General features: G+C 33.3%; 1 protein-coding gene across 1 annotated transcript in view; it reads right to left on the bottom strand.

Moving 5' to 3' along the window:
* LOC108679848 (cGMP-dependent protein kinase, isozyme 2 forms cD5/T2) overlaps positions 1-16,436 on the bottom strand; it is a gene marked incomplete in the record, with an annotated part of 36,556 nt that overhangs the window by 4,858 nt on the left and 15,262 nt on the right. The window contains 3 exon segments of the mRNA XM_018168578.2: positions 29-192; positions 14,251-14,398; positions 15,451-15,580. Coding sequence (XP_018024067.1) covers positions 29-192; positions 14,251-14,398; positions 15,451-15,580 — 442 coding nt within the window.

Raw genomic sequence — 16,436 nt, 5'->3', positions numbered from 1 at the left:
TCACCTAAACTCCCCCATCTTAATTCACCTGAGGATGGTCCACAGTTCGCCCCCGAGGCACGACTCCATTAGCATGTATAAATATTTCCTGTCTTTGAAAGTCTTGAAAAGCTTGACGATGAAGTCACAGTTTGCGCTCATCATGATCTCCTTCTCTGACATGATGTGCTGCTGCTGCCGCGTCTCTACGATCTGTGGTGAACAGGGCATGGTCGTGAACAACAGGCAACTACCGTGAACAGTTATTGGAACTACCGTGAACAGTGGTGGACGATTGGGAACTGTCGTGAACAGTGGTGGATGATGATTGGGTTAACAGTGGTGGATGATGATTGGGTTAACAGTGGTGGATGATGATTGGGTTAACAGTGGTGGATGATTGGGAACTGTTGTGAACAGTGGTGGACGATTGGGTACTGTCGTGAACAGTGGTGGACGATTGGGAACTGTCGTGAACAGTGGTGGACGATTGGGAACTGTCGTGAACAGTGGTGGACGATTGTGAACTGTCGTGAACAGTGGTGGACGATTGGGAACTGCCGTGAACAGTGGTGCACGATTGGGAACTGTCGTGAACAGTGGTGGATGATTGGGAACTGCCGTGAACAGTGGTGGAACATTGTGGGGGTTGGTGAAGAATAGTGTAGGTTAATGAACAATAGTGTATGTAGATTAGTAAACAAAATATAGTGTAGGTTGGTAAAAATAGTGTAGGTGGTGAACAATAGTGTAGGTTGGTGAACAATAGTGTAGGTGGTGAACAATAGTGCAGGATGGTGAACAATAGTGTAGGTTGGTGTAGGTTGGTGAATTTTGGTGAATATTTTGTTTTCGATTGTAAAGATTAGCTGTACGATCTGAAATGAACATGAGTGTCAGAGAACAATAAGTTCGTATGGAAGCTTCTATATTATTACTGTGCTTAAATCGTTAATTGAATAATAATTTTAAGGCGAAGAGAATGCAAAAAAAATCACAATATTCCCAATGAAAATATAACAATTCATTGAGAATTTAAAGAATAAACTTCTTTTTTTTTCTTATAAATTCTTGGACAATGTGTGCATGGTTGTTTTATTTTAAAAAGCTGCGAATAATTAAAACAAACTAATTGTTCAATGTACGTGGCAACGGGCCAGTTATATAGCTTAGAAAATAATGAAAATAGATTGAAACTGATGAGCATTAATGTGTGTTTCGCATTATGACACAATGTGATGGAGCGTTATAATTTTTTTAATGAATATGCGGTATTTTATTAAATATTAGTATTATTAGTAAGGCACTGCTTTATTACATACCAAGTTAAGGTAAAGTTAATAACTTGAATACAAGATAAACACTCGTAAAATCCGGAATGATATTGCTACGAAGGCTGGCACGCAGCATAACCATTTATCATTCAGGATAAAAATACGGTCTAATTAAATTAAATAACCCGGTGAGCATTGAGTTCTTAATACGGAAAGAGCGAAAAAAAGCAAGAAATTGAGGATGCACAAAAAGATATTATCCAGCTGGAAATTAAAACTGAAATCATGGGAAAATTAAATCGGCAATTAGACTGGAAAATCGAGTCATAACTCCTGATTTTAAAGACACGTACGTCAACCTATTTTTTTATCTTGGGAAAATGGGCATAGATTTTTGTTGAGAGACGTACTAATTCAATAAAAGGTAATCAAATCAGAGAATAAATTCAACTCAATTTCAGCTCCTTGCATAGATACCATTGAAGAGAGTGAAAGGTAAGAGCACTGACATATATACACGGTATGCTGGCGCTCGGCATTACATTATAAATATCAATTAATCTCATTAACTAATTTAGTCAAACGAAAATTTGTATTAAATTAAGTCGTGACTCAGGCTAGAATATTAGTTACTAGATGCTATGATAGGTATAATTAAGACAATTTATGAGGTTCACAAATCGATAGAAATCCAGCAATCACGTACAAAACGCGCGTATTATTTTACACCGTATACAATACCATCACAAATTACACTTTACAAGAAGTTTTATGTTTCTACCATTAATATAAAGATCATTAGCATAAATTTCCTAACCTATAAATAATATTGCAAGCAGTCAATATATACATTTATTTTTTGAAATGCAAATCCACAAGCGTATCGCTAACCTAAGTTTAGAAGGAATTTGTTACAAGTCAAACAAAGCTGTAAAAATTCGAAGTACAAAGAAAAAACATTAATGTTTTAGTAAAATGTCTGATGCAGAACTCGGCCAAGATGGATATTCATCACCGCAAGTAATATCATTTTTATTTGATACATTTGGAACAATAAATATCCTATATCTAAATTATTAACATTAATCTGGAAGTAAGATAATTTCTACCAACACTCCATCGGAATTAATAATATTCTCATATATGCTCCAGTACAAACTGCACACACCGGATCATAATAAAAATCCATCATTAAATATCCAGAGTATTATCATAAATATTTGAGTACTTATATTATTAGCCTGCTTACATCGCAAGTTCACAAGGAATTTAAAAGCAAAGAAAACGCCAAGAAAATTCACCATATCGATATTGAAAACGTAGAAAACGTACTTCGTTTTCAATATCGATATGTTGAATTTTCTTGGCGTTTTCTTTGCTTTTAAATTCCTTATAAATATTTGAGTTATAGCTAATTGTAATTGAACCTCGTAATAAATTGAATATAAATGTTCGAGTAGACGAAGCTACCACGGAAAAAAATCGAGGCGCTGGAAAATTTTAACCTTTGCTTGTCTTCATTTCGAGTATAAGCGCTATGCCATCTGGGCATAGGGTCGAAAATGTGGGTCATTTTGACCCGAAGACTACATGCAGGAGGGTTAAGCAATTCTTTAGTTCATGTAAAACAATTGTTAACAATGAACAATTTTATGGCAACTGGTAAATGAAAAAATATGTAGTTAAAAATAAATAATAAGACTTCAGATATTCTATACAAATGATTGCACATAAGTTTGTATTCGACGCTCGTAATGACGCGCCTATTATCTCAAAAAGTTTAAAGAAATTTAAATTATATAACTTAGAACAAATTTTTTGAAAAGTAAAAATATAAAAGTTTACTAAACCATCCAAATTTGCAAAAACGAAAACGCGTAGACGGAATAGAGGTAGAATGATCTAAGAAATATGCTTCAAAATTTGACGTAAAATAACATAGAATGTTGATGAATAATTAATTAGAAAATTAAACATCGTAAAGCATTCAGATCTCAACGATTTAATCCAACATCAAATATTAAATTCTTCAGATTACATCTTTCATTCGGATGAAAAACAACACATCATAAATTGAAAAGTAGATTGAAAGATAATGGAAGTTGAACCTTCAATTAATTCTTCAACTAAATACATTTAAAGTAAAAGTTCCCCAATTAAAAGATGTGCATAACTGGCCGAAATGTTTACTTTATGCTAAATAACTATACATTATTCAAATTAGAGGGAGAAAATATTCAATATATTCATTAAGTTCATGGGTTCTGTTATCGATCATGGGTTCTGTTATAAAGTAATTTAATCTCCTACAGTTGAAGAGATGAGGAAGAGTACAATCACATTCATATTTAAATCAAATTACAACAATATCTTGCAATAGCCAACAAGGAATTAACAGCAGTAAATACAAAACATGAACTTAGATGCCTACCTGATCCTAATATAAGCACAATGACCGTCTCAACGAAAGTAATTTTCTTATTATTATTATTATTATTATTATTATTAATAATAATTTAATAACTCATTATTAATAATAATAATCAGTGTTCATAGCTCACGTAGCCAATCGCTGACGGTTTCTCTAAGTAAACCAATCAATCACAGAAGATAAATCAGCCACTACGTGTACAAAAGTAAGTTTTTATAGTACGCCCTTAGACTTTTTCCCATATACAATAGAAACATAATATTTCGAAGCTATATCCTTTGTTAACAATTATTGGGCCCTTTTACCTTCATATTCTTTTTGATCCTAGTTTCGTGGTATTCAAAAATAATCAATTAAATATTTCTGAAAATTAGTTGAAAATCTATTGCAATGATATCTTTTTCACGGTAAGAAGATATTGTACATATTTCTAGGAAAAATATACAATTTTCAAATACTTGCGAGTATTGGCAAGAAATTGCCCAATTTTTGCACATATTAAAAGCAGATAATTGTGTATCCATCGTGGCCGAGTTCTTGAAAAAAATGAATAACTATTAAAATAACAAAGAAAAACTACATAAACTTATATTCACGGTCAATGAGTCGCTCTTAATTAGATTCTGATCATCAATTAAGCATTAATTCATTTACGAAGTGAGGCTAGGTAAGTGGTTGGCAACGCATTTAATTATCCAGTTAATACCAGTTGATTGAAATCAGTTAATTTGAATTAATTAGTTAGTACGAGCAGTCCTTAATTTTTGGGTGAGATATGAATGGTGAGAGTTATGAAGAAATGACCTAATTTCGAATTAATCAATGAATTCTATAAAAATGCCAAGTACTAAATCGAGTAAGATGAGGTATGAAGGACGAACAATGAACGGATGAGTAAGGTTTTTTGACAGCTACAAAATATTTTATATGAATGTGTCAGATAAAACTTGATGTATGGGTTTTTGACAGCTACTGAACATGTTTTTATCAATGAATCTTATTAAATATATTAATGAATATGTCAGGTAAAACTTGATGTATGTGTTCCATTGAATTGTGTTCTAAATCACGAGTTGATACTAATTTAGGTTTATCTTGTGGACGAGATAGGGTTATAAAGTACTATCATTTGTTTTGTTGTGGTCATTGCCCATCCTGGTAGTAGTGGCGACTAGGAAGAGACGTGATAGGTTAGTTTTTCAGGGCACTAAGACCACAAGTTCTAAAACCATAGTTCAATCATATAACCATAGTTCTATCATAAAACCATAGTTATATCATACAACCATAGTTCTATCATACAACCATAGTTCTATCATACAACCATAGTTCTATCATACAACCATAGTTCTACCATACAACCATAGTTCTATCATATAAGCATGGTTCTATCATAAAACCATAGTTCTACCATACAACGATAGTTCGATCATACATCCATAGTTGTACCATACATCCATAGTTCTACCATTCCAAAAGCCTCACTTGCCCCACCAGAACCATTTCTTCATTCTGTCAACTTCTATCACTAGCGGAATAGTGAACATGCAAACAATGTTTTGCCCTTAAATGAACACACGACCTCTAACCAATTAAACCGATCACAGTTTAGTAATTAAAGTGTTACCACGTTTATAAAATTGCTACGAAGATAAGAAAAGTATTTAGCTTTAAACTTAGGTAGCAATACCACGTCATATACCAAGAAATATGTGAGAATATGGCGCTAAAATGAACCTTAATAAAATGGGCTGACGCTTTTACACACGTGTACGAATATATATGTATGGAAATGTGTACATATGTATATAGGTATGTTCAAGTTTGTACGGAAATTTGTGTTTAAAAAATTATATTGAGCAAGTTTAAGAAACATAGAACTTTTTTTGACCATAACAAGCAAGCGAAATGGGAGTGATCATATTCATTTATAGCATCGTTCATTCTTGTAGCGATACTCAATATATTGAATGAGGGTATACACATACGCACAAAGTGAATATATTCATGCAAACTAACTATTCAGAAATTAAGAAGTATTTGTAATAAAATCTGTGAGTTTATTCACCAAGGTGAATTACCGAATAAAACTGTATTCAGTACAAAAACGTGTGATTATCATAAGTTAAAAAAGAAGAAACGAAAATGTAACAAAACTAAATAGATATTTTAATATCATTGGCAATATAGTAAACAATTAGGCTATTATAAATAATACAGATTATTTTACAGGACAATCATCGAGATAATTAGATTAAAATTGAAGATAATTTTTCTGGATTCTACACTAATAATCAATGGCTGTAGGCTCTGATAACTACAACCTAACCATTCAGTAAAAAATTTGAAATTTTTGCATGAAACGGCTTGCATGAAAAAATTTTGCATGGTTTTGTGTTTCGCGTTGTCGGAAATACTGAAGCAAATTTCAAGTAGAGTTTACGTCACTTTGCCATGGCAGGGCAAAGTTACTTTTCATTTCTTACACATTCACTGTAAATAAGAAATTTAGTTTACACAATTATTTAGTTCACTACATTCGAAAAATGAAGGATATACCGGACGAGTCTTTACACATTATTAGTGTTCCACCTGCATAGTTACAGCGAGAGATTCCTTGTTAGATTAGGGATTATCCAATGAGCTATGAGATTATCCAGTGAGCTAGGAGATTATCTAACAAGATAAGAGATTATCCAACAAGATAATAGATAATCCAACGAGATAAGAGATTATCCAGCGAGATAAAAGATTATCCAACGAGATATGAGATTATCCAGCGAGATAAAAGATTATCCAGCGAGATAGGAGATTATCCAATAGATTCGAGATTATTCAGCGAGATAAGAGATTATCCAACGAGATAATAGATAATCCAACGAGATAAGAGATTGTTCAGCGAGATAAAAGATTATCCAACGAGATATGAGATTATCCAGCGAGATAAAAGATTATCCAGCGAGATAGGAGATTATCCAATAGAATCGAGATTGACAATCAAATTAGAGATTATTCATTAGGTTACAAAAATAAGCACTAAAGAATGCGCGTTGAACAGGATATTCGTGTTCAATATTGCAATATTCAATATAAAACGAATAAATAATATTTGTATGTGTTTGTACGATTAAACTATACGCGATAACAAATTTTCGATTACTGGGATTTTTAATAATTGTAAATAATAATTTCTTATGGTAAAAGATATTATATTGATAATATTTACTCAGCTTATATTAATCTGTGATTGGAGACGGATTAGTATATATAGTATATATAATGAACGAAAAATGACAAAATTATCAAATCAATATGCAGAAATTTATATGCACGTACCAGCGCAGAATTGTTCATTAAGGAATAAATAAGATCGATTAATAACATAATTGAGTATGTAACAAATTAATCTATGAATAAAGCGCACTATTTAATTCATAATCTAAAGGCAGAACGACGTTCTCATAGGTGCGCTCCAAGTAGACTATTTACCTTGTAGTTATTAATAGTGAATAATATTTGGTTCAGCATTTGTTATACAGTCCTTGGATACAGGATTTAGTATACAGTAACTTAGTAACAATTCAATTCCTCAGCCCTGCACTTGTTTCCGCATGATGAATACAATAGAACACCTACGGTCGTTTTTAACATATAACATCTATCTCATTATCCGAAATTTCGTAGGGTAAATACAATAGAGCACCTGCTGGTCGTTTTCAACGTATAGCATCTATCTCATTAACCGAAATGTCTTAGGGTGAATACAATAGAACACCTACTGGTCGTATTCAACGTATAGCATCTATCTCATTAACCGAAATGTCGCAGGATGAATGCAATAGAGCACCTACTGGTCGTTTTCAACATATAGCATCTATCTCATTAACCGAAATGTCGCATGGTTAATACAATAGAGCACCTACTGGATTGTTTTTAACATATAGCATCTATCTCATTAACCGAAATGTTGCATGGTGAATACAATAGAGCACCTACTGGCCTTTTCAACATATAGCATCTATCTCATTAACCGAAATTTCATAGGGTAAATACAATAGAGCACCTACTGGTCGTTTACAATATACAGCATATAGCTTATCATAATTATTATTATTACTAATATTATTATTATTATTATAAGTGTCCTAAGTTGGATGAAATACTGCACATGCAAGTCATTTACTAGCTTATTAACTGGGAACAAATAATTCATCTACTCAGGAAGTCAAGAAGTTAGCATTGAGATTATTTCAAGACTCGAAACATAATTCAATTAAAAAATTCTTGCATTTTAGGCACGTCTTAATGGAGTTTCAAACCACGACATCAGACCTCAAGATGGATTTCTTACATCCTCTGTTGCTTTTTAACATAATATAATTAAAATATAATACAATTCAATATATTATATTATATAATATAATATAATTATAATATAATTCGAGATTTACTTCTACGATGGAAATGCACTAGAAAGACAATAAAATAAAATTTAAGAATACTGGGAAAAATAATATTTGATCATGGTCGATTGATGGGATTTTTTTAGAATTTTACAATTCATTTCACAATTTTTTTAAATTCGTGACAGAAATGAAAATACAGTCAGGAATGAACATTTATCCGTCATCTAAAATAAATGTGTTTGATGATCTTGATACTAATGACGTTTGTAAAATATATAATCCAATATTAAGATCTCAAGTAATAGTTTCTTGGTTACATTAGATAAATATCATAATAATATTAGGTAGTATAATAAAAAAATAAATAAATGAAATTATATAATATTACTGTCGTTGCCAACCACAAACCTAACCCCACACCGGAAACTTATTATATTAATATATTTTCATTCAATATATTAATATTATATTGAAAATTATCGCCTTACTGGCCGCAGATCTCGGTAAAATTTTCCAAACTTGGATTATAGTCGAAAATATTTTAGAAATAACTATAACCTTAGGATATTTTAAACTCCTTGACAATAATTTGTATGAAATTTTGATTTTTTTTAATAGTTGGTCGATATTAGATCAAATTCGAATTAAAATAATAATTGAAATATTACCAGGACGAAAAAAAGGTCACAATAAAAAATTTGGTTTCGAATGCATTAAAACCTTTAACCCTTTTCCTACAATAAAAAACGTATCACAAATAAACTCTTTTTCAAAACAGTGAGAATTCAACCTGGGGAATTCAATTCTTTAAACAAAAACATTATCAAAAGTTCAACCGTAAAAATGTATAAGAACAGCATTTTTTAGATCGCTGAAAAAAACCCAATTGCTAGAGCGATGTCCAGAAAAACGTTTTAAAAATATAATTTCAAATAAATTCTCCGCAAAATATCATTTCAGATAGTACTCAATTACACGTTGTGTTTGAAATTTGAGAATAAAGAATTTTTTATGCCCATTTCTGCCCTATTTAGCCAATTATTACGGTTGATTAGCTTCCAATTTCCTGTGAAAAGTGCGACATATTACAGTGATAGTTACTATCGTACACTTATTCAACGTAATGCTACTAAAATATATTAGTTATTTTACAGGGTGCGGCGCGGGAACTTACTTATTTGAATTGCGCGCCACGTGGCGGCCATTAGTCCTAGGAAGGTGGCGCCATGCGCAATATGGTGCGCGGGCTATGAAGTTTTTCGTCCACTCAGTTCAGTTGCGACCATGCAGTGGTCGAGAGAGGAGCGCTTGTAAAAAAGAAAGAATTAAAACGCTATCTTTAATACTTTTTACTTTGTGATTTTTTTAAAAGAGTAAGTTCCCACGCCGCACCCTGTATAACATTCGCAATCAATGAAATTGAAGAGTTTCGTCTAGTTTTTCGATGATAATAACGTATCTAATGCGAGATAACAATAAAGTGAATAATAACAATTAGAGGTTTCAGGTTAAGCATAGAAATTAAAAATCAAAATTAAAAATCAATTTCCGGAACCGGATCTGCGACCAAGAAGCTTCAATTAATTAAACCTAGAGATTTGAATTTTGAAAATTTGAAAATTTTGAAAATTTTTATGAACGACTCATCTTTCACTATGCAGAAAATACTCCAGGAAATTGTTATTTTTTCAGAGGCGTTTAAAACCTATCCTTACTTCAATGTATTTAAGAATGTCTTTAAAATTCGGGAATGTCTGAAGCATTAGGGAATGTCTTTAGCATTCGGGAATGTCTATAACATTCGGGAATGTCTTTAACATTAGGGAATGTCATTAACATTCGGGAATGCCTTTAGCATTCGGGAATGTCTTTAACTTTCAGAATGTCTGCAGAATTAGGTAATGTCTTTAACATCCGGGAATGTCTTTAAAATTCGAGAATGTCTTTAGCATTCAAGAATGTCTAACTTTCGGGAATGCCTTTAGCATTAGGGAATGTCTGAAGCATTTATTAGGGAATGTCTTTAGCATTCAAGAAAGTCTTTAACTTTCGGAAGCCTTTAGTATTCGGGAATGTCTGAAGCATTTATTAGGGAATGTCTTTAGCATTTGTTTAGTGAATACGCAGCAAAAAATGCGTTATCACTTACTTTTCTATCTAGCTTTTCTCCCTCCTTGACGTGAGGCGCTAGCATCGACTCCATTGCTTCTATCACCTGAACAGTAAGTAATCAACAGACATCAACGAACATCAACAAACATCAACGAACATCAACGAACATCAGCAGACATCAACGTACATGAACAAACGTCAACAAACGTCAACGAACGTCAACGAGCAGCAATATAAATCAACCAATATAAAAGAACATCAATGAATCTGAACGAATGTCGAGGAACATCAATGGACATCAACAAACATCAACGTTGACGGAAGACAATTCTTGTGGATTATTTTTTTTGGAACATCGTTTTGCTTCTGTGTTAACTCAGAGGTTTAATTTATGTATGACTAAGCAATGCGTAAACAAATATTTGTTTCATGACTGCAATATGGAATCTCGTCTAGCTGTGATATTTGTAGGATTTAGTTGATAGTGTCTTGGGACGAAACTGAATGTGTAGCTCCAACGTGTTTGGTTGAGCTGCTCCTGGCCTGGCGACGGTGCGCGCTAGATAGTCATGAACGATGGAGAGTTTGGGCACTTTGGAATTAGTTTAGGATTATTCGACTTTTAACTGTGATTAGTTTGCCAAATAATTAGAAATATGATGACTTTATTGTATTATATTATATTATCTATTTTTTGCACTTAGAAAGTGTTTACGGTCTGTTTTGTACATTGTAAACGGGATGTTGAGGTAAGCTCATTTTAGGTCGTCAGTTTTGTGGTGCGGCTCGTACCCGTATCCTTGCTGTCCATTCTTGTAAGGTCGTCAGTTTTGTGGTGCGGCGCGTACCCGTATCCTTGCTGTCCATTCCTGTGAGGTCGTCAGTTTTGTGGTGCGGCGCGTACCCGTATCCTTGCTGTCCATTCCTGTAAGGCCGTCAGTTTTGTGGTGCGGCTCGTACCCGTATCCTTGCTGTCTATTCCTGTGAGGTCGTCAGTTTTGTGGTGCGGCTCGTACCCGTATCCTTGCTGTCCGCTTTTGTGGTCCTCAGTAGTTTTTTAGGATTCCTCGACGTTGTATCCCTGAGGCTGAGACCCTGTTTCCCGGAGCTTTTGGACCTAATAAATTGAGTGCCTTGTACAGAGGAATTGTGTATCGCCCGAAGATCACCAATATATTACGAAAAGCTCCTCGTGTTCATTTCTCCTCTCTCCAACTCAAGGGAATTTAGAGCCGGACCAAAGAGCGACGTTTTAGCCCTTGCGTTAAAACCAATACGCATGTCACTGTCAAGTCGGCACGCTACTCATAATCATTTCGACTACATTAAACATTACATTACCGGTTACATTAAAGAAAAACAACGGGCATCAAAGAATATCGACGGATATAAAAGAATATCAACAAAAATCAACAAATTTTAGAGAAACCCCATACAGTTCCGAGAACATCAAACCTACTAATATAAAAAAAACATCAAAAACAAGAGTGAACATCAACTAACAGTAACACATCAACGGAAAACAAGTAACATTAGTGAACATTCATACTGTTCAGAGTTCATCGAGCCAATTAACCTTGGCCAAAACAAAATAATAAAGGGATTTAGGTAAAACGAACGAACATATTCAGCGACCGCCGACGACAGCCGTTTGATTTGAACACCTAATTTTTATTGCCCAAACCAATACAAATATTACTCATCCTAATGTTTCAATGCCGCATGTAAACGAAATTAATTGTATGCAAACTCACCATTTTATTTGACACGTCACATCGCCGCGTACACTCAAACAAATGAGTGAGATTTGTACAAATGTCGATGCACTTTTGGCCATTATATGGGTCATCCTGACCTAGTTTTGACCGGCAAAGAGCGTATCAGTGCTACGTGCAGCGGGTAAGAAAGCGTGTCACTAATTGGACAATATGATACATTTGTTTCTCTGAGTGTACTGACGCATACGTCATTATTCTGACGAAAACTTTTTAATTAATCTAAAGTAAAAAATAAGGTTCCAGCAAAAATTCTAAATCAACATCAACATTTCATCGTACACATTAAAGTTCACTCCTGACGCAGCACAGTGGAATGTTTACATGCACCATATGTAATTTTATTGAATATTCAACTAATTATTACTATACGAACCTGATAAATAATGAATGCCTTTTCTATTTATAAAGAGAAAAAACTCGTAAAGAAAATAGTAACTTGATGAATAATGAATAATAAGTTCAAAACGACGCATTGAGGCGACAAAATTTGGATCGATGTCAATTTCGCACAAGAAAATTGGTTCGTGATGATAAAGTAAGATCAATTTCCTGTCGTACGTTGATAAACATATTTGGAAATGAAAACAATTTTGTCATGATAAAGTTTTTGAATCCACACTGCCACATATTCAATTGAATGATTTAACATGGAAAAAGGATTTAACATTAAAAAATAATGAAATATAATCCAATAAAAGCCCCTAACTGCCGACTAAACGAATCCCAACAACCGCAAATTAAAAATTTCCTAGAAAATTGCAAAACCAAAAATTTTAAATTTTCGCTTAAGTTCCAATTTCATGCTTTATTTATTAAGAATTATTATCCTTAGTTGCTTACAAACTGTGCTTCGTTGAATTCTAGGTAAGTACGTAAAAATCAACTTAAGCCAAGTGCGTAAAAATCAACTTAAGCGCAAAATTAAAGTTGCTGTAATTCAAGATCGTATTTGTGCTCCAAAATAGTTTTTGACAATCGTTTTATTTCATCACTATAAATTTTCCGCTTTAATTGGTGTTCGTAGCTATAAAATCGCTCGAGCTTTAGTTACACTAAAAAAATTTTGAAACATACTTTCCGTATAATGAGAATATTTCAACAAAGATAACTAATCCGGTACGATTTTCTTCAAAAAACTAGTTCGTCACAAACTAGTAAGGACTAGCAAAGAACTAGTATCTGAAAGATTTAGAGAAGATTTTATACATAGGTCAACTTGTTCGTAATAATGTTCAACATCAAAAAGAAATTAAGAAAGGAGTATAATTTTAATCACATTATTATGACTTACCCAAGTGTTCACTTCTTCGTCGTCAAATGAATGCATAAGGAAGAAAATTTCATGTTATTTCATAAAAATATGTTTCTAAATTATTGTAGCTTAAAATTTACACAAATTGTGAACAATACAATGCTGAATGTTCGTGTTTAAAGCGACATAATGTGGTACGAACAAATGTGGTACAAAATATTGTGGTACAAAATATGAAAGTCTAATTAACATACCTTCGGTGCAAAATGAATTTTTCCAACTTGTTTTTAGTTATTCGTGACTAAATTGGTATTCATTAATAAATAATATCAACAATAGAACGTGTAAATAACAAACGTGGACGATAAAGGCGTGACCGAATAATCATACAAGGTTTACTTTCCAATCTAAAAAGATTAAAAAAGATGCCGCTAACGAAGTGGAAAAGAACTTGGCTCGACCACTCGGAAAAATTAAACAAAAAATGCATCGTAATAGAAATAATCATAATAATAATAAAAAATATATAATAGTTATAAAAGAAATAGAAATAATCATGATAATTATAACAATTGCCATAATATTTACAATAAAAATAGAAATAATAATGATAATTATAGCAATAAATATAACACTTATAACATAAATAATCATAATAATTATAACAATAAATATAATAGGTACCTATAACTTAAATTATTGCAAAAATATATAATAGTTCTAACATAATCACCTGGGATTTCTTCATCTGTTTGAGCGCAAAGGAGCGCGAGGTGTCACCCTTAAAAATATAATAGGTATAACATAAATAATCATAATAATCCTAACAATATATAAATATTCGTAACATAATCACCTGGGATTTCTTCATCTGCTTGAGCGCAAAGGAGCAAATAATCATAGTTACTATAACAATAAAGATAATGCTTACAATATAAATAATCATAGTTACTATAACAATAAATATAATAGTTATAATAGAACCATAATAATCCTATAATAATCATAAGATAATCACCTGGGATTTCTTCATCTGTTTGAGGGCAAAGGAGCGCGAGGTGTCCCCGCTGATCTGCACGAGCTCGACGCGCCCGAAGCCTCCCACGCCCAGCGTCGCTATCTTCTGCAGGTCACTCAGCTTCATCGCGTTGAATGTCTCGTTCAGTCTGATACAATCACATTACCTTCACTGCTTCAACACATTTATGTTAAAACTAATTGATTCCTAATTATTTTGTTTAACGAAATATTGGACTAACGTCTCGTTGAGCCTGACACAATCACATTAAAACTTGCTATTTTTTTAAATATAGGACGAACGTCTCGTTCAGTCTGATACAATCACATTACCTTCACTGCTTCAACACATTTATGTTAAAACTGGTTGTTTGCTTAAAAAAATATAGGACGAACGTCTCGTTCAGTCTGATATAATTAGATTAAAACTTGCTATTTTTTAAAAAATAGGACGAACGTCTCGTTGAGTCTGATACAATCACATTAAAACTGTTAAAACTAGTTACTTTTTAAATATAGGATGAAAGTCTTGTGCAGTCTGATATAATCACATTACTTTTAGTGCTTCAACACATTTATGTTAAATCTAATTGTTTTGTTTGCAAGAAAACATAGGATGAACGTCTCGTTCAGTCTGATACAATCACATTACCTTTAGTGCTTCAATACATTTATGATAAAGCTAATTATTTTGTTTAAAAAAATATAAGACTAAGTTTTCGTTAACACATTTATGTTAAAACTGGTTGATTTGTTTAAAAAATATAGGACGAACGTCTCGTTCAGTCTAGCACATCACATTAAAACTTGCTATTTTTTTAATATAGGACGAACGCCTCGTTCAGTCTAGCACAATCACATTACCTTCAGTGCTTTAACACATTTATGTTACAAGCCATTTTGTATAAAAAAATATAGGACTAACGTCTCCTTCAGTTTGAGACAATCACATTAAAACTTGGTATGTTTTTAAGTATAGGACGACCGTCTCGTTCATGTTATTTTTTAAATATAGGACGAACGTCTCGTTCAGCATGAAACAATCACATTACCTTCAGAGCTCCATCACACATTACCCTCAGTCAGTTTAAGATTAAAAGACTACTTTCAGTCAGTTTAGGATTAAAATATTACTAACAGTCAGTATAAGACTACCTCCAGTCAGTTAACATAATACTAATAAAAATCCTAATTGTCTCACTTCCTGCGTGAGTCATCCATGTGTCCATATATCTGCTTCATGTCGTCAATCTCGCCGATGTGTTGCATGAAGCTCTCCCGGTCTATGACCAGGCACGTCACGCCTGTGCCCTCTCCTGCGATGATGTTGGCTGTGCGAATGTCCTCCCTGCAGCGAGGGGAAAAAGAGGGTAAAGGGTGAGCGCGGGGGGAATAGAGGGAAAAGGGTGAGCGCGAGGGGAATAGAGGGTAAAGGGTGAGCGCGAGGGGAATAGAGGGAAAAAGGTGAGCGCGAGGGGAATAGAGGGTAAAGGGTGTGAGATAGGGTGAGGGTAATGGGTAGGGTGAGGGTAGGGTGAGGGTAGGGTGAGGGTAGGGTGAGGGTAGGCTGAGGGAGGGTGAGGGTAGAAGGCACGGTAAGGGGAGTAAGGGTAGTTTGTCATACGTGATGAGGGAGAGGGGATGTGGTTTGACAAAATAAACTTTGGTAACAACTTTAGTTTTAAATAATAAGAATATCATTAAACATCGCAGTGCGGATAGAATCGTTCAGAGCTATAGCGTGAAATGAACGACAGACGAAAGCACAATTAAAAATACAAACTTGGAAGCTTTCGTTGTACATTCATATGTCTGTAAAGATTCGATAATGTGTGAATTGATAAATCACGAGGTGGAAATTTAGAACAAAATATCAAGAAGATAAAAAATTCGAATAAAGCGGCTTGAAATAACGATTTAGTTAATAAACTTTTCGTAAAAAATCGTGTGCAATAAAGATTTCTCTACAGAAAATTTATTTCCGAGCTCCTAAAATTTCTAATATATTTTATAACGCGTTTTGATACGTATATGACGTGTTTTGATCCCTGATAAAGGGTTTTCATATATGATAACGCGTTTTGATACATGATAACGCGTTTTGATAAATGATAACGCGTTTTGATAAATGATAACGCGTTTTGATAAATGATAACGCGTTTTGATACATGATAACGCGTTTTGATA

Source organism: Hyalella azteca, unplaced genomic scaffold (genome assembly GCF_000764305.2).
Source record: "Hyalella azteca isolate HAZT.00-mixed unplaced genomic scaffold, Hazt_2.0.2 contig10027, whole genome shotgun sequence".
NCBI classification, from domain to species: Eukaryota; Metazoa; Arthropoda; class Malacostraca; order Amphipoda; family Hyalellidae; genus Hyalella; species Hyalella azteca.
This window is presented reverse-complemented; position numbering and strand designations above follow the sequence as displayed.